Source organism: Abramis brama, assembly GCF_963993115.1.
Source record: "Abramis brama genome assembly, chromosome: 11".
NCBI lineage: Eukaryota > Metazoa > Chordata > Actinopteri > Cypriniformes > Leuciscidae > Abramis > Abramis brama.
In genome coordinates this window covers 35,500,584-35,525,572 of record NC_139973.1, presented here as the reverse complement: position 1 = coordinate 35,525,572, position 24,989 = coordinate 35,500,584, and the positions used below count along the sequence as shown (strand labels likewise).

The 24,989-nt window shown below is 42.7% G+C and overlaps 3 protein-coding genes across 3 annotated transcripts in view; all 3 read right to left on the bottom strand.

The window, feature by feature from the left end:
- Nucleotides 1-10,013, bottom strand: part of LOC311091933 (dynein regulatory complex subunit 2-like) — a 50,544-nt gene extending 40,531 nt beyond the window's left edge. Inside the window, exon 1 of the mRNA XM_084128097.1 lies at nt 9,311-10,013. Within this exon, the coding sequence (XP_083984223.1) occupies nt 9,311-9,446 (136 nt within the window). The 5' untranslated portion in view covers nt 9,447-10,013. The remainder of the gene's footprint in view (nt 1-9,310) is intronic.
- On the bottom strand, nt 332-16,270 carry LOC311092687 (dynein regulatory complex subunit 2-like; the record flags this gene model as incomplete). Its single annotated transcript, XM_084129599.1, has 4 exons — nt 16,247-16,270; nt 1,273-1,429; nt 497-664; nt 332-388 (listed from the first exon to the last, which is right to left on the bottom strand). The coding sequence occupies exons 2-4, from the start codon at nt 1,414-1,416 to the stop codon at nt 332-334; spliced, it is 369 nt and encodes a 122-aa protein (XP_083985725.1). The 5' UTR covers nt 1,417-1,429; nt 16,247-16,270.
- Nucleotides 15,963-24,989, bottom strand: part of LOC311091934 (dynein regulatory complex subunit 2-like) — a 21,230-nt gene continuing 12,203 nt past the window's right edge. Inside the window, exons 5-8 of the mRNA XM_084128099.1 lie at nt 18,526-18,723; nt 18,184-18,396; nt 17,135-17,287; nt 15,963-16,812 (exon numbers count right to left, since the gene is read on the bottom strand). Coding sequence (XP_083984225.1) covers nt 16,531-16,812; nt 17,135-17,287; nt 18,184-18,396; nt 18,526-18,723 — 846 coding nt within the window. The 3' untranslated portion in view covers nt 15,963-16,530. The remainder of the gene's footprint in view (nt 16,813-17,134; nt 17,288-18,183; nt 18,397-18,525; nt 18,724-24,989) is intronic.

Sequence of the window (24,989 nt, the reverse complement as noted above, 5' to 3'; positions counted from 1 at the left end):
CGTCCCACTTGACAGTTTCCCTGATTTCAGCCAGTTAAGCATATTTATAATATATATATGAATGAATGAAACGAGTTGGCACGCATATAGCCTAGCCTGCAGTGCATAAAAGAAGAGCAGTGCGTAGAAGACAGCAGCTATCTTTTTCTACGTTTCTATCAAAAACTAATGAATTATTTATTTAAAATAAAAGGAAAAGGAATTTACAAAATGTTTACTGTTCATGTTTTTTTATTGTATGGAAAAATCCCACTTAAAAAAAACAGACCGCCATTACATTTATCCTCTCGCGCACCCCCTGGTGGTAGCTCACACTTTGGGAGTCCCTGCTCTAACACAGTCCACGTTCTGCAGATGAGAACAGAGCCAGCTCTGACTGCTGCTCCCTCTGACAGATCAGCCACCAAACACACACACACTTGTTACTCCCAGACTCTGTAATGAAAGCTATAGAATTTAAAACTGAGAGTCAAGTCTATACATTTTATATAGTCACCTTAATGATGTTGTCTTTGTAGTCGAGGACTCTCTCAAAGCTCTGGCTGAGGACTGAGATGTCATTGCGTAGCTCTGCTGTCTTGGTCTGTGTTAAAACAGCACGCCACTGCTGCCGCAGCTTGTAGAGATTCGGAATGGTGTTCCTCTCCTCTTTCTGCAGTTTATCCTAAAAAACAAATCATTTCCGGTACAGAACGCCATTGCCTGAGTTTTATTTTTACAGTAGCCAGGACCCATTTCTCAATACTTAGCTCACTTTTTCAAAACTCTTCACACAGTGTGCAGTGAGCACAACAGCAGTCTATGTGGGCCAAACTTTGGATCATTTATCATTGCTTTGACATAAAATGCGTTCGATGATTACATCTTTTAATTTGCATGTTTATATACTCTTTTCAAAACTGTTCAAAACATAATACAAAAATGGATAAGACAGTATTTAGCTATATTTCTACAGTAATGCCATATTGAAATATATTCAGAATCTAAAAAATGAAATACTATCAGAACAATTAGATGTAGCTGAACACCTACACAAGTGTTAGTCTTTCAGTTTCATCACCATCTATTCTAGACAAAAGAGACTAAATGTAAACATTGACCATGTCACATAAACAAACTGCCTTGAAACGATGTGTTGTTGATGACTCAACTATTTCTAAATCTAAAATATTTACTTCAGCTCATATATATATATATATATATATATATATATATATATATATATATATATATATATATGATATGTCAGCTGCTCAAACACAATTGTCACACCTTGAGGAACTGGGTGAGCATGTCCTCTTTTCTCTTGGCAATATCCTCCTCAGCTTGAGCCTTTTGCTGCATGTACAGAAGTCTCTCCTCCTCTGTCATCCCGGCATGTTTTCCACCTCCTTTCTTCCTTGCTTTTTTAGACATGTTTGCTGAATGTCTGTGGATCACAGATTCAAAAGTCCTCTAAAGAGAAGATGTATTTTATTACACAAAACCAGAACTGGCTTGTCAAACAAGAAAGAAACAGAGAGAAAGATAGACAGAAAGACAAACAGACATACAGATAGTGTTACAAAGGTAGCGCAAAGGCGCCAACTAGTGGCTATTAGTGGATGCGCAGGAAGTGATCGCGCACGTGAAATGCGCGTGAAGAATAACAGATGTGCTCTCCTCAGGAAGACTGTTACAGAAGTCACAGTGCAGTGTTCCTGTTGAACCATAATAACTGTGTACGTCCTTGTGAGAAAGTGAGTTTAATTTATTCTTTACTTGTTCTAGAGTGATTATATATGTAAATATCTAGAACTAATCGAGTATTTGGGTCATAAATCCACTCGGGAGAAATGACGAGTCATGCCGTGTAGTTAACACAGAGTGAACGTCATTGTAGAATGCTGATGCATGTTATTTGTAACAGGTTTTAGTTTTATGCTTGTATTATACAAACAGATATATTATTACTTTTACATTGTTTGTTCTGTAGCGATTATGTTAAGGAATGATGACTCACATGTTATAATTCACGTTTAAATTGGTGTACTGTGTTAGATATAATGCTAAGCTGATGGATAGACTTCATCTATAATGCTACTTTATACAATGTTACATTTATTATTGTTTTGTTTATTTTCAGCTACACTACATATACTACACTGCATTCATACCTTCAAATACCTGATGTAAACATACCATTCCTGTTAATCTAAACTGAGAGGCAACTACTTCAGTGTCTAATGTATGTCTGTGCTGCCGAAGATAATTCAGTAAAAAGTTTAAACTGATCTCTGCCTCCTGTCATGCGTTCTGACCGACGCTCCAGGGTGAGAACTATAGCCTCCTAAGCACCTGTGGTCCTTTCTCTAAAACATTTGGTCCTTCGAGCCGGATATCAGTGCTTACCTTGGTTAAGGATGGCTACTTCTAAAGAAATGAGTGAAGCCCTTCCAGAATCTGTGCGTCCAAAACGGCAAGTCAGACCGCCGGCCTATTTGTCAGACTACCAAGTGAATATTATAGGCCACAGAGAACTGACTTCCTCTTATACAGAAGATACAGCAGCACAGACTACATTTAGACTCGAAGAGGAGTACAATGCAGGGAGTGATGAAACTGCCAGAATGAGGTACAAAGCAGGTTCAGCGGTGGCCAGACCTGGAGGTCGGTGTGTAGAAAGAGATGAGTGGGGAGCCTTTTATACTGAATTAGAAGACATTCAAGCTCACATTGGCCAAGACACTAAGCTCATACAAAGTTTACGTGATCAAGTGCGCCATCATGTGTTATCCAAATACCGTGGGACTTTGGAGGAAACCTCAAGTGCAGATACTCACCTATCACTGAGAGATGACCGAGCCTCTTTTCCTGAAGCAAGGCAGCCACTTTCACACCATTCTCACTTATCCTCATCAGCTTCCTTCTCTGCAACACCCCAAGTCTCACCACTCCGGTCCCAGGTATCAGCGGCGTCCTTGGCTGAGTCCCATTCAGTTACCCATCTAACACCACAGAGACCTAAAACAACAGTGGACAGTCCTCAAGAGGATGAGTCATGGCCTGAACCACCACCTCCGGTATGTGACGATGTCCCTTACAGAGCTAGGAAAGAGCGTGCGTTCCCAGTCACTTACGTTACTTCTGTTAGTTATTCAAACCCAGTGAAACTAGCAGCAGAGAGATTAGTAGCACAGCCCTATTTTGGACAGCATGCTCCAGTCCAGGGAAACGCATTCCATAATCAATCATTTAGGCCTCAGAGAGGGGATATCATGACAAACCCCATGCCATACAATACTCAGTGTCAGGGCAGTCCAACATATCATTCCCTCACCTGCCCTCCGACTACTGCTCCATATTTAACGCCTCATCCTGCACCCTGGCTGGATGTTCCTCCGCCACCTCAGCAACAAACTGTGTATGCTCCACAATCAGTGCAGCAGAGTGACCCATGGCTTATACACCCAGAAATGCCATGCAATCAGCCACAACACCAGCCTTATGAGATCTTTCCCTCATCGCTGCCAGTGCAGGAGAAAGTCTATCTAGGCCCCAAACCACGAATACCCATGTTGATTCATCGAGACCCTGCGGAGTTCGCCAGGCTGAAGATGTCATTGGAGAATCTACTGCCAGCTGGTGCTACTGAGCTCTTTAAATATCAAATATTGGTAGACCATCTTAAATTAGAGGAAGCCTCCCTTATCGCTGACTCTTACCTGAACTCTGTCACTCCATATTCTGACACAATGACAGCCCTAAATGAGAGATTTGGTCAGCCGCATCAGTTAGCACTTAAAAGAATAGCACAGGTCATGGATGCTCCTGACATCAAGCGAGGGGATCATGAGGCATTCCAAAGATTCGCACTGCAGATCAGAGCTCTTGTTGGGATGCTGGAAACCCTTGGCGTAGAGGGAGAAGTGGAATTAAAGTGTGGTTCACACGTCGCCAGACTGCTTGGTAAACTACCTCCAGAGTTGTGCGCAGACTTTCGCAGACACCTATATTATCAGTCTGATTCAGTGTATACATTACCTGAATTCTCCAAGTGGCTCCAGTACGAAGCATGGTGTCAGGGCTATACCGAACCTCCCAACAAACAAACTAATGAAATCCGGGCAAAGCCAGCACGCTTCACCAGACTAGCCACTATCCTCCATGGTGCCAAAGCTGCCTCAGAGTCGAAGGGCCCAGAACCAGGACCTAAAGCATTCACCTCAGGCAAGAAAAGAGGGAAAGTGCAACCATATTGTCCATATTGCGAAAGCTCTGAACATTTCCTAAGTCAGTGCGCTACTTTCCAGACTTTTACTCCTGAGCAGATCCGTAAGTGGATTACTGAGAACAAGAGGTGCATAAAATGTGGACGTCCTCATGCTGTTGCAGACTGCACTCTCAAGAAACCCTGCAGTATTTGTCAAAACAAACACCTCCTGATACTACATGCAGTAAATTCTAAGTCAAGTAAAGAGGGCATATGCATGTTGAGCTCCGCAGTTGGCACTGCTTATCTAAATCGACCCACTGACTGCAACCGTGTATTGCTGAAGGTGGTAAAAGTTCGTCTGCAGTATCATGAACAAGCTCTTGAGACATATGCTGTACTCGACGACGGTTCAGAGAGGACCATACTCTTATGCGAGGCAGCAAATAAGCTTGGCCTGCGTGGAATTCCTGAGGAACTGGCCTTGAGAACAATCAGGCAAGAAACCCAAGTACTTCAAGGAGCATCTGTCTCTTTCAGTGTTTCCCCTGCCTCACAGCCAAAACGGAATTACCACATTAGTGGAGCCTTCACTGCTCAGAGTCTGGGACTGGCTGATCATTCCTACCACCTAGCTGTCTTGCAGAAAAGGTACAAGCACCTCAGAGGCTTGCCACTTGAACCCTTTGATAAAGTTCAACCTCTTCTTCTCATTGGAGCTGACCAGTCCCATTTGATCACTCCAATAGCACCAGTGCTTTATGGACCACCAGGAGGACCGGTCGCAATATGGACCAGGTTAGGGTGGACGCTACAGGGCCCAGCTAGAGGTCTCTCACAGCATCTTAGATCTCAGAACTGTTACCTGACCTCAATAAACACTGAAACAGCTGAACTTCTGAGGAATGTGGAGAAGTTGTGGCAGGTGGACACGCTACCATTCAAGTCAGAGAAACAGGCAACTCGATCACGAGAGGATCAAGAGGCACTTTCACTTCTGGAAAGTAAGACAATCCGTGTGGAGCATAATAAGATCCAGCACTACGCGACCCCTCTGCTACGGAAGAGAAATACCTCCCCTTTCCATGCAACCAAAGATGCTGTCATGCCAAGCCTCCGAGGTACAGAGAAGCGACTCGCTAAAGATGATGACAAAGCCTCAGCATACATTGCAGAAATGAGCAAGCTTGAACTGGCAGGCTCTGTACGTAAGCTATCTGAGGAAGAGGTTGCACAGAGTGAGGAATCATGGTTCATTCCCCATCATCTGGTACAACATAATGGGAAGAACCGCCTAGTATTCAACTGTTCTTACCAATTCCAGGGCTGCAACCTCAACGAATCCCTCCTCCCTGGGCCTACTCTTGGCCCATCACTCCTGGGGGTCTTGCTTCGCTTTCGAGAGCATGCCATTGCGATAAGCGGGGACATAAAGGCCATGTTTCATCAGGTGTGCCTTCTGCCTGAGGACAAGCCCCTTCTTCGGTTTGTGTGGAGAAATCTCTGCCGTGATGTGCCTCCTGTGGTCTATGAGTGGCAGGTTCTGCCGTTCGGTACCACATGTTCTCCATGTTGTGCCACTTTCGCCCTCCAAAAACATGTGCACGATCACAGCACAGAGGGAGAAGATGTCAGGAATTCCGTAGACAGGTGTTTTTACGTAGACAACTGTTTACAGAGTCTGTCATCAAAAGCTGATGCCAAAGCTTTGCTTGAGAAATTACGGGTACTGTTGGCATCAGGGGGCTTCGAGATCCGCCAATGGGCCAGCAACGCCCCTGACATCCTTAGGCATCTCCCTCAAGAAGCACGCTCCGATAACGTTGAAATGTGGCTCACCCAAGATTCTTCTGATGTTCAAGAGTCTACATTAGGCCTAAGATGGCACTGCCCTACAGATATCATCGGCTATAAACATCGACTGGAGGATTACGGTCCAACCACAATGCGCACTGTGTACCGTACATTGGCCAGACAATATGACCCTTTGGGGCTAATATTGCCATATACAACTCGGGCTAAGGTGATTGTACAGCGACTCTGGGATAAACAACGAGAATGGGATGACCCATTACTGCCTGAGGAGCTGCTTCAAGCCTGGAATACATGGGTAGCAGAACTGCCTGAATTATCTCGCATCACCTTACCTCGCTGCTATGTTCCCACAACTATGGATCAGCCAGAAGTGATACGAGATGTCCATGTGTTCTGTGACGCATCTGAGAGAGCATATGGATCAGTGGCCTACCTACGCTCTGAGGATGCTGAAGGTGGTGTTCACTTGGCATTCCTGCTGGCCAGATCTCGAGTTGCGCCGAAACGACAACAATCCATGCCAAGACTGGAGCTTTGTGCAGCAGTCACTGGAGCTCAACTTGCAAAGCTGATAACCAGTGAGCTCACCTTACCTATAAGGAATACCATCTTGTGGTCCGACTCGACTACTGTCCTGACATGGCTCCAGTCAGACTCGTGTCGATTCAAGGTCTTTGTGGGAACCAGGATTGCTGAAATCCAAGCGCTCACAGATCGGCAGGCATGGAGGTACGTGAGATCAACACTTAACCCTGCAGATGATCTGACCAGGGGTAAATCCTTGGTGGAACTAGCACAACCGAATAGGTGGTGTCAAGGTCCATCTTTTCTTTTACGAACCCCTGATGAGTGGCCAGAAGCTCCAACAGGGACAGTTGGGGAGGATCCTACAGAGCTACGACGTTCCTTGTTCTGCCATTACATCTCAAGTTCTGATAGGCATGTCTCTGATCCCAGCAAGTATGCTACATGGAGTGAACTAGTGGAGGCCACAGCCAGCACCCTTCAGCATGAGGAAGCGGAGCAAGCTGCTCCATCTAGTGCAAGAACTTATCAGCAGGCAGTCTCCCTCCTCCTTAAGCAGTCCCAGCTCGACAGTTTCCTAGAGGACTATAACCTTCTTAAAGCCAATAAACCAGTTCCTTCCAGTAGCCGCCTTCTTGTTCTGGCTCCTGAGTTTGATGTAACAGAAGAGGTCATTCGGGTTGGTGGACGCCTCCGAAGAGCAGAGGATTTGGATCCTAACTTCAAACATCCTATTGTGCTGGATCCGAGCCACTGCATCACCAAACTGTTAATCCAGGATATTGACCAGAGATTATGCCATCCTGGACCAGAGCGAGTCTTCGCTGAACTCCGACGGTCGTACTGGATATTGAGAGGGCGTGAGGCTGTTCGGAAGCATCAATATGCTTGTCTGGAGTGCCGGAAGTTAAGATCCAAACCTGTTTCACCGAAGATGGCTGATTTGCCTCCCGCACGACTGCGTTTGTTCAAGCCAGCATTCTATTCCACTGGGATGGACTGCTTTGGGCCATTCCATGTGAAGATTGGTAGGCGTACAGAAAAGAGATGGGGCATCATATTCAAGTGTCTTACCACTCGAGCAGTGCATCTTGATGTACTTACCTCTATCGACACAGATGCCTTCTTGATGGCAGTACGGAGGTTTACAGCACGTCGTGGTACCCCTGCTGAACTTTACTCTGATCAGGGGACAAATTTCAGAGGGGGAGAGAAAGAGTTGAGAGAGGCTTTCACTATCATGAATCCTAACCTGCAAGGGTTGCTGGCAAAACATCAGATCGACTTCCATTTTAATCCTCCAGCAGCTCCACACTTTGGAGGAGTGTGGGAGCGAGAGATTCGCTCTGTAAAAGCAGCACTCAGCACCACAATTGGAGCACAAAGCGTTCCTGAGGAAGTACTGAGAACGGTTCTAATTGAGGCGATCTTGAATTCCAAACCGTTGGGGTATGTGTCAGCTAACATCTCAGATGTTGACCCAATAACACCAAATCATCTTTTGATGGGGCGGCCCAGTAGTTCATTGCCGCAAGTTGTCTATCAAGATTCTGAACGCCTAAGTCGCAGACGGTGGAGACAAAGTCAGATACTGGTGGATCATTTCTGGGCCAAGTTCATCCGCTACTACTTACCAGGTCTTCAGCTCAGGCAAAAATGGCAAAGGACTACCGAGGACCTTACTGAGGGGTCTGTTGTAATGATGGTTGATAACCAATTACCAAGGGCTCTATGGTTAGTAGGCAGAGTGGTCAAAGTGATACCAAGCACCGATGGACATGTGAGAGCCGCTGAGGTAAAAGTTAATGACAAGAGCTTCATCAGACCTGTGGTAAAGTTAATTCAGCTGCCTGAATTGCCCAAAGAGGATTAACAGTCAATTGGAACACATTTACATTGCAAATGTGGGGGCGGCTGTTACAAAGGTAGCGCAAAGGCGCCAACTAGTGGCTATTAGTGGATGCGCAGGAAGTGATCGCTCACGTGAAATGCGCGTGAAGAATAACAGATGCGCTCTCCTCAGGAAGACTGTTACAGAAGTCACAGTGCAGTGTTCCTGTTGAACCATAATAACTGTGTACGTCCTTGTGAGAAAGTGAGTTTAATTTATTCTTTACTTGTTCTAGAGTGATTATATATGTAAATATCTAGAACTAATCGAGTATTTGGGTCATAAATCCACTCGGGAGAAATGACGAGTCATGCCGTGTAGTTAACACAGAGTGAACGTCATTGTAGAATGCTGATGCATGTTATTTGTAACAGGTTTTAGTTTTATGCTTGTATTATACAAATAGATATATTATTACTTTTACATTGTTTGTTCTGTAGCGATTATGTTAAGGAATGATGACTCACATGTTATAATTCACGTTTAAATTGGTGTACTGTGTTAGATATAATGCTAAGCTGATGGATAGACTTCATCTATAATGCTACTTTATACAATGTTACATTTATTATTGTTTTGTTTATTTTCAGCTACACTACATATACTACACTGCATTCATACCTTCAAATACCTGATGTAAACATACCATTCCTGTTAATCTAAACTGAGAGGCAACTACTTCAGTGTCTAATGTATGTCTGTGCTGCCGAAGATAATTCAGTAAAAAGTTTAAACTGATCTCTGCCTCCTGTCATGCGTTCTGACCGACGCTCCAGGGTGAGAACTATAGCCTCCTAAGCACCTGTGGTCCTTTCTCTAAAACAGATAGATAGATAGATAGATAGATAGATAGATAGATAGATAGATAGATAGATAGCCGTGAAGACCTTCGTTAAACTTTTTCCATGCAGTAAGCAGTAGAAATAGAATAAGATAGGCTACACAAAACGTGTCCATTTTTAGAATTGTGGCTGGTAAAAAATAATTATATTTTATGGCTACTAAGTTAGCATTATTTCCCATCGTCTTAGACTGTAAGCTGGCTTCCTCGTCTGCTGTGTGCTGGCTGCCCACGCCTCACAGCATGTCATTGATAGCATGTGTTCCTGACTGAGCTGCTGTACTGCAATATGGTGCGCGACTGCAAAGCGGTTTGTGTGCCGGGATCATCCCGCGGCCCCCCTGCATAACTGAGGGTCTCTTGGGCTATTCGTGAGAATCGAGTATCAGTGCTGAACTGTGATCGCGTATAAGTGCGACTATGTCACTGTTTTGCCTCGACATCCACCAGGATAGTAACTTTTAGTTGCTGTGTTTCTGTTACACGTACGTCACTTGTGAAGATTGTGCAGTTCGTCTGACTGTGCGGGCGGGCTGTCTTCTCTGGCTGCCGCCTATTTAACTCCATTGATTCATAAACTTATATGTATGATTATTTGTTTTTGTTCTTTCTTTTTGTTTATTTCGTGTTTTATTTTTGATCACTAAAACCGAGTGAACTTGTCTTCCAATTTGGCAGCTGGCCCTTACCTCCAGATACCTCTGCTCTTGAGTGATGAGTTTCTCTAAATTGAGTGTTATTTGTTGTGTGTGTGTGTGTATTTGAGTGGATTCTGATTGATGGTGTTCATCATATTATAATGCCAGTGTAAGAGTTTTTAACGTTGAATTTCCGACTATTTTTGACGAGAAAATAAAACTTTTCTATTTATATGGCTCATGTCTTTTCACCCACTCAATCCAAACGAACCTGTGTGCCCTTAGGGCTATTAGTTCCCTGGTTCCCTTTCAAGGCGGTCACTTCAACATTACGTCAAAGACGTATATGGGAACTCCCTTCCTCCTCATTTTCACTGAAATCTTATAGGCTAACGCCAGCTGGAGACAGCTGGCCAATTGACGCGAAACATGCAAATGCTGACCGGTCCGCGGGCAGTATAAATAGCATGGGCGCGACAATTACGTCAGAATCTCTTTCTTCACGCTAGAAGTCTTATCTGAAGTCATCGTGGAAGTTGCAATAGAGGTTACTCACCATGTTTCCTCCCCGCATCCGATGGCTGCTAACTTACATGCCAGATATGTGCGGGTCCTATCGACTCGCTCTACCCTAACAAGTTCAACCGAGGCCGCACTCACGGACGACGGGCATGTGCCGGACAGTGCGCGCCCTCAGGGGAATAAACCCGGGCATCCGCGGGGATGAGGCCCACTGCCGCCAGCAGGCCGCTGGTGGGCCCTCTCCCGCCCTAGGACGAGTACGCTGCCCGTCGCCACTCCGGTCCTCTTCGCGGGCTCGCTAGAAGGACTCGACGCGATAGCCCCTGTTGATAGGAATACTTCAGCCCGGTATCTCAGCCAGGCTACTTCAAGAAGACTCCATCTTCCACGGCGTCCTTTGGTAGTCGTGCGCAAGACGCGCGTCTAGAGAGACGAGGCAAAGGCCATGGCTCCGTGTCTAAAAGGGAAAAAAAGTACGGATGCTATAGATCTCTAGCAGAGAGGTCTCTAGCCGCCTCGCTCTGACAATGGAAGTGCACAGCCGCAATCCGGTGAGTGTTGTTGCGCAGTCGTTACCGCTTATGCTGTTGACGCTGGGCCTACGTAACATTACATTTTGATGTGCTTACAGCTGATGTTGCCCTGTATCCTTCAGTGCAACTGGCCATGCTGATTTAACTACATATTCACAGTCGTTGTCGCTACGCCACTGACGCTGTGTTTATGTTCACACTGCTCACTGTTATGTGCTATGATTTGTGTCGTTATATTGCCCTGTATCCTTCAGTGCAACTGGCCATTCAACTACGTATTCACAGTTGTTGTCGCTACGCCACTGACGCTGTGTTTATGTACTCACTGCACACTATATGTGCTATGATTTGTGCCGTTATATTTTGCCCTGTATCCTTCAGTGCAAATGGCTATTCTGATTACAACATTCACAGTTGTTGTGCTGCCACTGACGCTGTGTTTATGTACACTGATATGTGTGTGTTATGCTTATGCCGCGATATTGCCCTGTATCCTTCAGTGCAATTGGCTATTCTGATTACTACGAAGACACAGTTGTTGTGTGATGCAACTGACTCTGTGTTACGTACACGCGTCACACTGTTGTGTTAGGATTTATGCCACTATATATTGCCCTGTATTTTTCAGCGCAAATGGCTATTCTGATTGCTACACAGCACGTAATACCACGTATTCAGCGCGATACAACTGACGCTGTATTTACGTACACATTACACACTGATATGTGTTATGAATTTGCCGTATATTGCCCTGTATCCTTCAGTGCAATGGCTATTCTGATTACTACACAGTACGTATTCACAGTTGTTGCGTGATGCAACTGACGCTGTGTTATGTACACACCGCACTCTGTTACGTGTAATGATTTATGCCATTATATATTGCCCTGTATCATTCAGTGCAATGGCTATTCTGATTACTACTCAGTACGTATTCACAGTTGTTGCGCGATGCAACTACGCTGTGTTTACGTACACACTACACACTGATATGTGTTATGAATTTTGCCGTTGTATATTGCCCTGTATCCTTCAGTGCAAATGGCTATTCTGACTACTACGTATTCACAGTTGTTGCGCGATGCAACTGACGCTGTGTTGTACACACCGCACTCTATGTGTAATGATTTATGCCATTAGCCTATATATTGCCCTGTATCATTCAGTGCAATGGCTATTCTGATTATTACACAGTGCGTATTCAGTTGTTGCGCGATGCGACTGACGCGGTGTTTACGTACACACTACACACTCATATGTGTTATGATTTTTGCCGTGATATATTGCCCTGTATCCTAAAGTGCATATGGCTATTCTGATTACTACGTATTCACAGTTGCTGTGCGACGCAACTGACGCTGTGTACACACTACGCACTGATATGTGTTACAATTACGCCGTTATATATTGCCCTGTTCCTTCAGTGCAACTGGCTACTCTGATTACTGTGTATTCACAGTTGTTGTGGGCTGCCACTGACGCTGTGTTATGTACATTGATATGTGTCTATGATTTATGCCGTTATATATTGCCCTGTATCCTCAGTGCAATCGGCTATTCTGATTAACGACGTCGATGTCGCTATGCCTCTGACGCTGTGCTTGTACAGCATCAATGTAACTATGCTATCACGTTGCCCTGTATCCTTCAGTGCAACTAGCTATCCTATCTAACTGTGCATAGTCACAGTCGTCGCCACGGCGACTTGCGCTGCATCTGTGTACACACTGAAGCGTTATGCTGTTATGTTGCCCTCAACGTAACTGACCATTGTGTTTGAACTGCGCTTGTTCATGCAGTTCGGTCGCTTCGATGACTAGCGCTGCATTATACACACAGATGTTCTAAATGTGCACACTGATGTGTTATGCTGTTATGTTGCCCTCTATCCTTCAGTGCAACAACCAGCTGTCCTATCTAACTATGCATATTCACAGTTCTGTCGCTACGGCGACTACACTGCACTTATGTACGTACAAGGACGTGTTTTTGCTATTTTGTTGCCCTGTTCCTTCAGTGCAAAACTAGCTATCTTAATCTAACCGTGCATATTCACAGTTTCTGGATATATGTACGTGCACGGATGTGTTAGGCTGTAATGCTGCCCTGTTTCCTTCAGTGCAGCTAGCCATCCTGATCTAACTGTGCATCTCAGCTATGGTGACTTACGCTGCGTTATGTACATACATGGATGCACTATTCTTACGCACTTGTGTTATGCTGTCATGTTGCCCTGTATCTAGTGCAACTAGCTATCCCAGTCGAACTGTGCATATTCACAGTCTCTGTCGATACGGCGACCTGCGCTGCATTATTGCACATGGATGTGTTCATGCTGCGGTGTTGCCCCGTATCCTTCAGTGCCTATACTGAGCTACTGCGTATAGTTGGCGCTACAGCGACCGATGCTGTTACGTACATGTGCTACGCTGTTATGTTGCCCCGTTTCCTTCACTGCAACTGGCTATTCTGTACTAACTCGTATACTCACAGTTCTAGCTACGGCTACGACTGTGTTTGTGTACTTCTGAGGTGCTATGCTATTATGGGGCTATTATCTAACTGCGTATATTCACAGTTGTTGTCGCTACGGCCACTGGCACTGTGTTTATGTACATTCAGTTATGTGTTAAATTGCACTTCTGTACATCGGCTATAGAACATCGGACTATGTTCTACAAGGGAGTGTCAGTTTCCTCGTGACCCCCTTGCTGGCCTATCATCCCCGGTTCACGGACCTGAGAGAGTTATGGGGCCCCCCCCATGACAATCCCCCTCAGTAAGGTCCTGCTTCTACAGGCGATCGGCACGATTGGCACCCCAGCCCCAAGCTGTGGAACCTTCTTGTGCGTCCGCTGTTGGGTCCTTCGTTTGAGCAAGACACTTCACACTAATAAGTGCTGAGAGATCTCCTTGAGAAGGACCTTTCCACCTGTTCTCGCCCCAGCGAAGCACTTGGAGACCTACGCTCATTCTATTGAATGATGTTACATTGTCTCGGACCTAGTGACTGCAGCGTCACTCTCCGTCCGATACCAAACTGCGTTCCGAAGACGCTTACACCGTTCAGAGCACAGATTTATCCTTGCCCGCCTTCTGCTGAAGCTGTCAGCCTCACATGATGCTGATGCTCAGAGTGCTGTTAGCCTTGTAAGGGCTTTGCGGATGTACGTGGACCACCAGGCAGCAGTCTGACTAGCTGTTTGTGTGCTTGGTGGATGGTACTAGGGACTGAGACTTTCTCACTGAATTTGACGCTTTTCATGTGATTTAATGCCTACGGGATATAGGTATGCTGGCTGTCTTCTCAGAACACGTTCGCCAGGGGTTCAAGTTTTATGCACTGCCTATAGCGTCGTGGGTTCGGTGAGTTTTATTAATGTACTCATGAACTGTTTCCACCAGCTGTGCAGTAGTCTGCATTATGCAGAGTTACCATTGCTGCTAACTCTGTGTTATGACTATAATGTTACATAGCTGTTTCCGCATTACACAGTAGTTTTCAATTTCTGTTAACTCTGTGTATGGCTATAAGGTTATGCAGCTGTCACCGCTATTGCCGTCGACACTGTGTTAACTCTTGTGCTTGAGTGCTTATGGTGTTGTGCTGCCCTCCAGTGCAGCCTTCGCTTCATTGCATTGGATATGCAACTTGGTAGGTCGGAACAGACGTTTCTTGGTCTAGTTTCGCCATCAGTTCGAGTGCTCCTAGCGGCGCTGCTGGCTTAGAACTGTTGTCTCTCGTGGGAGTGTAGCTTGACCCCGTTTAGGGCTTATCTTCACTGCTCTCACGGCGGGATTCTATACAGTTCCCATATACGTCTTTGACGTAATGTTGAAGTGGGAACGTTGAAAGGGAACGTCTCCGGTTACTATCGTAACCTCGGTTCCCTGAGAGGCGGGAACGAGACATTACGTCAGCCGCCGTGCTCGCCGTTTGATCAGCTGTGCTAGCGTTCAGTCTTGATTCTGACGTAATTGTCGCGCCCATGCTATTTATACTGCCCGCGGACCGGTCAGCATTTGCATGTTTCGCGTCAATTGGCCAGCTGTCTCCAGCTGGCGTTAGCCTATAAGATTTCAGTGAAAATGAGGAGGAAGGGAGTTCCCATATACGTCTTTGACGTAATGTCTCGTTCCCGCCTCTCAGGGAACCGAGGTTACGATAGTAACCGGAGACGTTTTCCAGGGTGGCGTAGTCGATCATATATTGCCATTTCTGTTAAAGTGTGGTAAACCTTTCTCAATTCTCTTACTCTCGCACCGCAACGCTACATACGCCGTTCTCAATATAATTCATAATCCCACGTTTATAATGAACAACGCGTTATGGTTATTGTGTTATTTGTTTTAGAAACGGTGTATGCACAGAGCAGAGGGGCGGGGTTAGCAAAGCTCATTATCATTTAAAGACCCATGCACTTAAACGGCGTGCTGAAAACAGAGCTGTTTTTGACCAGGTAAAATTAGTGTTTTCTTACAATACTAATGAGAATTTTTAATTAAAGTATATTACAAACCTTTAATTTAGACCCTAAAGAATCATATTAGCTTGTACAAAAATGGCATTATATGACCCCTTTAAAAGGTTAGGAGATTTTCAAGAGTCAGCAGATCTTGAAGCATTGTCTTCAACCGTTTGGAAAGGATAGACTGTGCAAAGCATTGTATATTGAACAACATTGCTGTTTTGTAGAGGTCTGTGTTTGAGTCACTGATCTATATAATGATCATTCTATATAGATCAGTGGTTTGAGTGTGTGTGTGTTCCCAGCATGCATTGCGGCATGAATAAATGATACAGGTAATGTTGAGGTTTATGTGTTGTTGAGGATTTGTTTCTCACTAAAATCTTTTTAACAGCCTACAACAGTTTTGCATTAATGATAAACAACTCCAAGTTGGCTAAATAACAAATTACTGAAGACATTTTGAGATAGGCTAAATAAATTAAAATCCAAATCATGTTGCCTTGATTTTTACAATTGCAGTGCAAAATAAAACATATCAGTTTTGTGATGCGTTTCTTTGGCCAGAAGATTGCATAATAATTTTATGTATTAGATTAACAAGTTCCATAAAACTTAGCTTCATGTTATTTGTTGCCCTGTTTTGTACTATATTAATATAGCATGTCTTTATTAAAGACATCACGCATCAATGTTTGAGGTTTGCCATGCATCTATGAGTGATAGAGCTAATAGTTATAGCTGAGCTTATTTGTCATTAAATGACGAGATGCAAAATGCCTTCAAATAATTCAAAAATGTAGTCTATTTTCATCTTCACCTTTCATTCTAAAATGCATCGACCTGTTTTCCAGATGTATAAAGGACAATCTTCAATGATTTGGCGCCATCTTGAGGTAATGAATCAGCATCAGTCAACACATTTACATAATTGCACGAGTTGATATAAAGTTGTAACAAAAGGCTGTGGGATTTGAGGAAGTGTCCTAAAATATTAAATATACTGAGATCATTGCAATAAACAGACTCACCGACTGCATGCCAGAGGCATAAAAACATGTTAATTGCTTCCAGAAACACACTTTTACATTACACGTTTCACATTTATTCATTTACTCCTGCTTTTTGGACCACATAGCGCTTTTGACCGCGTCTCTCAGTGGTAGCAGGGGTCTGTAGAGTTGAAGAAGACACCACCAGAAGCTTTTGTTGCTGAAAACTCTCATCAGAGACCGAAACTTCATCCATGTACTGCTTCAGATAGGTCCTCAGTCGTTCATTCTCCTGTAACAGAAGCACTTTCTCTCGCTTCAGACACGAACTGTCAAGCTGAACCTTGTTGTAACGTTGCCAAATCTTCCCAAGAGGAGAATAGTCATGTACCAGCTGTGGACAGAGGATAGGACAAGGGGAGAAAAGTCAAAAGACAACACAAAAGATATAGCCTACTGAATTTGACAGATGACTAGAATAATGCAAAAGAAATTGCTACAACACATCAAAGTAATGACACTGCATGAAATATCTGAAATGACTTCCCCAAAGCAACAAATATCTGAGTGAAACAGGATATCCATTGAGAAAATAATGATTTTCATTTTTCTATCTGGAATTAATTGGATTGTAAAAACCAGCCACTCCATGTCAAAACGATGGCAGATTTGAAAGCAAGTTTACAGTGGATTGTGGGAGTGTGATTTTAATAAACCTGAGTGAGTTTCTCATCCGCCGACTTCATGGCATTGGCTCTCTCCTGACTCAGCTCTTCTTCACTCAATGATGATTTGTAGAAGGGCAGAACCTTCTCGTGCTCCGTCTCCATCTTACTGCACACCTCAGAGAGACGCATCAACCTTTCCCCCTGTGGAAGAGACAGAATGGGTGACTGACTGGATGTTGAGAGTATTGCTAATATTAATTCATTTAGTTCCAGAATTACATAATCTCTACTTCCAATAAATATACAAAATGCATCCCTGTTGCAAGAAAAAAAAAATATATATTTCTGGTCTACTAATGATGATACAAGACACAGTTTCTCCTGTTTCAGCTTGACTGAGATATTAACTAATAAGGATGTATCTAAACTAAATAAAGTTGTATGTTTTATTATGCATACAAATGCTTAAATGTTAATGTATCATTAAAAGACATTCTGTGTTCTGATATGGTTTTGCATGTAGTGTGAAATTATGATGTTTTTGGTATGTCCATGATTCTCATTTTAAGCATGTAAAACATTAAATATAATAGATTTTAAATATTGGTCATCAAAGTTATTGGCCAGAGGCTTAAAATACTCTATTAAGCAATCCAAAATTGCATCTCACCAAGTTCCAACATCCTTGTTGATCCTGGAACAACATTCCAATCAACCAATCAGATTCAAGGGCTAGGTTTACAGTTATTGTTCAGTTTAGGCTTATAACAATGGTTACTGGTTTCTAGCCCAGACAGCAACATAGTGTCGGCCCAGATCTGGCCCAAACCTGGTACGATTTGAATCCACATGTACCAGATGTGGCCCGGATCTGGGCCAACACTATGTTGCTGTCTGGGACACCATTCTTATACAGCTGTCATTTCCCTCTGATTTGAGAAGTTATGGTTAGGGTTAGGTTTAGATTTAGAGGTACGAATAGTTGTTAGGACAATGTTTTTGGACAGAAATGTTGTTGCAGGATTAACAAAATATAACTTACTATTACATGGAAAATGTTAAAAAAATTAGTTTGAATGTGGGTGTAATAAATTTACCAAAGCTACTGTCTCCTGTAGTTTTTTAGCAGCATTGTTGCTTTGAACGGTAAGTTTAGTGAGCTGCTTTCTCCGAATGGTTTGGGCCGCACCGAGCCGGACTCTGAGATGTTGAACTTCCTGGCCGAGCTCATCACGGTCTGAACGAAGCTGCTGAACTGTTCCTCCACTTTGACTGGAGCTCAGCTGACAGCGCAGAGCTGAGATGGTCTCCTGCAAAACGTTTTGTACAGTTTAAACTGCAATAAAATCATCAAAATGGTGAAATATCACAATTGGAAGAAAAATGCTTGTCCAAAGTAGTCAGAAAAAAACAGATCCCACACTGGATTTTTGTCTGACCTGCAGCTTCTGAATGTGCTTTTGATGTGCGTCGATCTCTTTAGCACTCTGTTTATTCTTGACTTCCAGAGAGTCAATTGCGGTGATTTTGTCTTTGGTGGACTCGTTATGTTTGTGTAAAACCTCCTTTATGTCTTGCCACAGTTTTTCCATAACCCCTTCCATCTGTTCTTTCCCTGTTTGATTTTCCTCTTTGTTCTGCAGAAATAAAACCAACAACATATTATTATATCATGTTTTTTCCCAACTGCTAACATTCTTTTGTCCAATCTGTAGTCACATTTTCAAAACTCTAAACTCTGTATGGCCGCCTTGGTCAGTGTGCTCCCTTACCTCTGCTCCATTAGTGATCATCATTAAAGACTTTAACTATCATTAACTCCTACATAAATTTGTATATTTGTGTAATCTGTATTTTTGTAATCCATGAGCACATCTATTTATATTTGCACTGCATATTTTAGGTTAATGCAATAATTATGATTTTGTAAACCAAGACATCTATCTATCTATAAATTACAGAAACGTCTGTCTGTCTGTCTGTGTGTCTGTCTGTCTGTCTGTCTGTCTGTGTGTGTTTGTGTGTATGACTGTTATTCGCATATCTCTCGAACCGTTAGTCCGATGGATTTCAAACTCGACAGGTGTCTCGCTACGGGCACGAGTAAGTGCAGTGCCAAGTTTGACGTTGTTTGGATTAGAAATGCAAAAGATATCATTAAAAATACCAGTAAAAGAAGCACTTAGAAGATTGTGGTTTAAAGGGGTCATATAATGGTACATGCACTTTTACAAGTTGATTGTACTGAAATGTGTGTTGGCAGTGCCTGTACACAACCATCATAAAATGATAAAAATCCATGTTTCCTCCTGTCTCAAATCAAGCTGTTCGATATTGTGACGTCACAATATCGACGCCCCTCCCACGATGGGTGATTGACAGCAGCGTTTCAAACACAGACCCGCCCTCGCGCCCTCGTGAGCGAGCTGTCAATCATAGCACGCACCGCATAGCACGCGTTCATTGTTGATAGCTGGAGTGCTGAGTAGAATGGCGTCTAACGATTGTAGTGTTCTGTTCTTGGGTGTAATAACGAACACAGCAGTCATATTGATGATGTTTCTAAATCCGTACAGCTGAAGACGCAGTGGCTGAGTTTGTTTTCGAAGGGAATATTCCCCACGATCAACGTCAATGCTGTCATGTTTGCGCGAATCATTTCACCAGACTCGAGACTGCTTTACAAACGAGGGTCAGTATAAAGCTGGTTTTGCTAAGAAGCTGCTCCAGAAAAAAGGATCAGTACCAACTATTCGTGTTCCTGCTGAACCTCCAGAAGAACAAGTGAGTGTAACGTTTTATTGACCTTTATATTAATCTTTATATTAATCTTTGCAAATAGCTTGCACGCTTCACGATGAATGTGGCTATTTTTACACTCAGGGTACATTATGGCATATTTTCTATGTACGACGTTCTCAATATAATTCATAATCCCACGTTTATAATGAACAACGCGTTATGGTTTTTGTATTATTATTTTAAACGGTGTACGCACAGAACAGAGGGGCGGGGTGAGCAAAGCTCATTATCATTTAAAGACACATGCACTGAAACGGCGTGCTGAAAACAGAGCTGTTTTTGACCAGGTAAAATTAGTGTTTTCTTACAATACTAATGAGAATTTTTAATTAAAGTATATTACAAACTTTTAATTTAGACCCTAAAGAATCATATTAGGTTGTACAAAAATGACATTATATGACCCCTTTAAAAATAAACATTCTGACATAAACACTCTGTCAGCTACACTGTTTACTTCTGAATATTATATTTTATTCACAGACATCATTTGTAGTATCTGAAGGATTACAAATTTAAGAATCTATTTCAGATATGCTTCCTTACATAACATCATGGTGAAGAATACTGATTTTAGCATTTGAGGTTTTGATTTAGATTCCAATACAAACTGAGAAAGTGATTATTGAGTTTACAGCAAGCTATTCCTGCCAGACCTGTTTTCTCTATTGTGTTTTAAATGAGTCAGATCACCTTTCGGAGCCCAGACGTTGAATCGTTAGGTTGATTGGATTAGCTGTAGGGGAGACTTTCACCTTTTGTCTTTAATGGTTCTGGGATGGCTCTTGGAACCGGAGTTCCTGGCCAGTATCAGCATGTGAAAAGTTATGCTGATTCAATTTGGACTGGTAGTGCTCTCAGAGTAGGGTGTGTTCCCACTTCATTTGCATGCTTTATTCAGAGTCTCCGCCTCTATGTAATCCCTCCCCCTTGGAATGTATATAGCCACCATGCATACTGTATTAGAATTAGATAATGTTGGATTCCTGCAGCCACGTACAGTGGAGTTATCAATAAAGAATAACTTCTGTTGAACGCGATCCCAACGTCTCCTGGTCTCTGCTTTGATGAAAGAAAACTTTCCAACAGATGGTGCCGTGACCCGGATGGAGAAAAAGGAAACTGAATCTTGAAACTTCAAGCTCAAAGATCTCAACAAAGCCTGACTAAGTTCCAGACTGAATCTTCTGAATCCAGATTGAAAACTTAAAGCTCCAAAAAGATCTCAAAGACTGAATTTTTACAGACGGAATCTTTCTCTACAAACGAAAGACTTGGTGAGTTTCACCTTTGCAGACCAGTACAAAATAGTTTTCCTCTGCGCCGTTCAGAGAAGTAGTTAACAAACAGCTGTAGAGTTTGGTTAACTAAAGATAAGCCTCTAAAGTTTGCTTTTAGAGATGAAAGATATCCTCTGCCAGGCAGGGAAGTTTAGCAGTACATGTTAAAGAGCATATTGCAGGTTAAAAAAAAATCAAAATGAATATATAACCGTGTATGAAAATATCATATGAAAAGATAATGCAGGATTTAAAATGTTTTAAAACGATATAAGGACACCAATTTAGTAGATAAAGTGAGCGTTTCTTTGACTGCTCGTAAAAAACGCTTTTTTTCAACATCGCGTCATTTTACGTCACAAGAGGGAGATGTGTGCTGTGCTCTGCGGCTCTGCCGCAGCTCAGTGCAGAGTAGGTTGGTATTCAGTAAGAGCGGTCGTGAGTCAGTGTGTTTTCAGTAGTTTTTGTATTTCAATTTATCATCGTCATGGTAAATTATTGTGTTTGTGGAGCTTGCAAAAACTCCAGCCTGTCAGGACATCGAGTCCACCGGTTTCCTAACAAGAAAAGGGACGGCGCTATCTTTCGTGCCTGGGCGCGGTTTGTGCAGGTGAAGAGACAGGATTTCTCTTCCGCATCGGCTTCAGAAAACGAAAACTGAGCTACTCGTTATTGTGTTTGTGTGGACCGTTTATCAGTTTGGACCAGTGCAGCGTGAGCCTGATCAAGCCTGATCAAGCAACACTGTTACTGCGAGATCCAGTAAATAAAGCATTTGAATTCACCACTGAAGTAATAACATCGCTGCGAGATCTAGTGAGAAATATTCACATTTCTCCGTTATTAACGGATCAAACAGCGCTGACGTGGAAACCAGGAATAAACTGTGCAATGAATGAACTATCCAGTGTCCACAGATCAGAAACATTCACCATGGATTTACTGTAGTAACACTACTGTCTGCAACCATGGACGTTTGACAGGAATAGTAGGATAAAATGCTTTCAATTTAAATTACGTCGGTTTTATTTTGACATTATGAATACAATTGCTGCCCTCAAATGTTAATCTGAACTAAAATAAACCTTTGTTTATAGCCAATATTACATTTCATTTTGTCCAAGGAGCTGTTTTCTTTTATTTGCTTCTAAGAAGAGTCAAGTATAGCTCTATCATTGCTCAAAGTAAAAAAATATCATATTTATGATGTTAGTTTTAATTAAAAAAAAATTAATTCAAGGAAATTTCAAGGAAACGTATCTATAAGCTAACACTGGTCTCTCACCAAGACACCTGCCCTGTTCTTCACTATCTCCTCACACCACAACTCAATAGCTTGTTTGCATATGACGTCACGTCACTGCGTTGCCATGGCGCGAAATGCAGATGGAGGGCAGGAAGTGTTGTGCTACATTTAGGAAGCACTATAACAAACTCAAAATGCCTATGTTTTGCGTCGTTTATGGTTGCTCAAATCGATCAAACCTTTCAATTTTGCTTATAGTTTCTATAATTAGCAAAGAGCATTTGTGTTAAATAGGAATACATTGTAATAATGTTAATCAAGCTGACTAAATCACACGACTGTGCAGCAGTTCACATGCACTCACAATAAAAATACAATATAATTTAAAACAAAGACAAGCTCATTATACAAAGGAAATAATATTACATATCTAGACAAATTGGGTTGCTTATAGTTAAAAGAATGTCATGAACGATTTAGGCTAGATGTATTGATTGCATTAGTGCGTGATATTGAAGAGTGCGCGCCTCGAGCGCACGGCTGACACGACAGGAAAGTTCGTGTTTCAGAGTTTTATATTCGGACATATACCGTGACAACATCTCATCTGACAGAGGACTGTGCGGCGCTGCTGACTGCGTTATTTATAAAATTAAAAAAAATTGCTGTGAGATTGTTTGCTGTTGCGCGCAAATCCTGGAGAAATAGGCTGAAATCATTCACGTGGTGCGTCTCTGAGTGAGACAGATTTCAACAATCACCAGTCAAAGACAGCAGCAAAACCATAGCACAATGAAATAAGGCAACTTATGATTTCGGAGGTTTACAATAGGCTGTTGTCCGATTTCATATTTGTCAGTTAAAATTTCAAAATACATTCGGGACTGAAGCCCCGGCAAAATCGGCTGGCTGCCTACTCTGCTTGCAAACCTACGTCTGCTGTCGGGAGGAGCCGAATCGGAAAATGCCCGTTTGTGCAGTGATCACTTCGTCAAAGGTGAGTCTTATGTGGCTAGTATGTTTGTGTAACGTACCAGTTTCCGAACTTTGTAAAGTCAAAGTAATTGTTTCTTCTTTTCTTTGGGTTTGTAAGTTACCCCTGTAACTGAAGACAAACGTAACGTTACAGGCAAATCTTTCAATTCAGTTGAAAAATCGCTCCTCTTCCTAGCGTAAAGATCACGTCCAACATATGTTTCGATTTTTTTGTTATATCTTTCTTTTGTAATAGTGTCTAAAGTAGTACAGTATGGACTTTCCTCCATCTCGTCCATTCCGCTCTTCACTTCCTGCCCTCCATCTGAATTTCGCGCGTCATCACAATCACGTGACTGCAAACCACCTATTTGTCTCCTCTGACCGTTGTTCTGTCTAACATTAATCCTGGCCTGTCCCTGCTTTCTTGGCTGCCTAGCAGGCTCATAATTGTATAGCTGTGCTCCGTCATACGAGTAAGTATGAACAATTTCCTCAGCGTCCGAAACATCATGCGATCCATTATTTCCCTGTTGTTTGAATCGACCGCTCTCCCTCATGCTACGGCACGCCCGCCACGCCCATTTTCAGATGCGGAAGTAAAATTTTCTCACAAAAACGACTCCAGAAGCCACTGTAGTGTATTTAGAAGTTTTTTTAAAAGAAAATCTAGTTCCTACATTATTTTTCTATACATTGACTCATTGGGTCTTCTAACCTGCAACATGCTCTTTAAGATTTGTCTGTATCCTCTTGCTAGAGAAGATCTATCCTTTGTAAGCTAGAGAAGATTAGCGTCATGTGCTAATAAGATCGTACCCTCTGTTTGTAAGACAGTAGAGAGAAGTTTTAGTGTTTGTTTGTGTGGTAACAAAGCAACTCACAAAATGGTTAGAAGGAATACTAGGCTGATTCCCACAACAGAGAAAGGTGGATTAGCTAGCCCGTTATGGACAGACAATGAGTTTAAGTCTTTGTTAAGAGAGCACATGGACTCAATCGTGACTGAGGAACTCAGATTGAATTTAACAAAGAAATTTGGCATTGATGCAGACAAAGTATGGTCAATTGAAGATTGCAAGAAAGTGTTGGGTGCATGTATCAGGAAGAAAAATGTGAAAGGTATTATCTTCTGTCACAGAGAATTTAGCTTATCCATTGTACAAGAACAAGCTCGTTGTATTGATAAGTTAAAAGAACAGAACAAACAATTGCATACTCAAGTGTCCTGTTTCACGAAAAAGTTGGGCCATAACAAGGCCTCAACCAAATGTGACTCAGAAAACCAACAGTCAGATGAAAGCTATCCTGATTTACAGTCTTTTGATAGAATAGAGGACAATGTCAATGCAATGATGAAAGATGTAAATGCATTTGAAGTGTGTGGAGCAAGACAAAAGGCTCAGAGTAGGAAAAAAGGAGTTGATCCAGTTCTATGTGCAACCCCAATACAAGCAGTCAATACAGCTTTAAGTCCTAAAGATATAGAGAGACTCTCCCAGAGTTTACCCTCAGCACACACACATTTTTCTGAATTTAGAAGAGCATTGATCAGTAAAATGCGTCTTTACGACATGTCGTTGCCGGAAGTCACACAGCT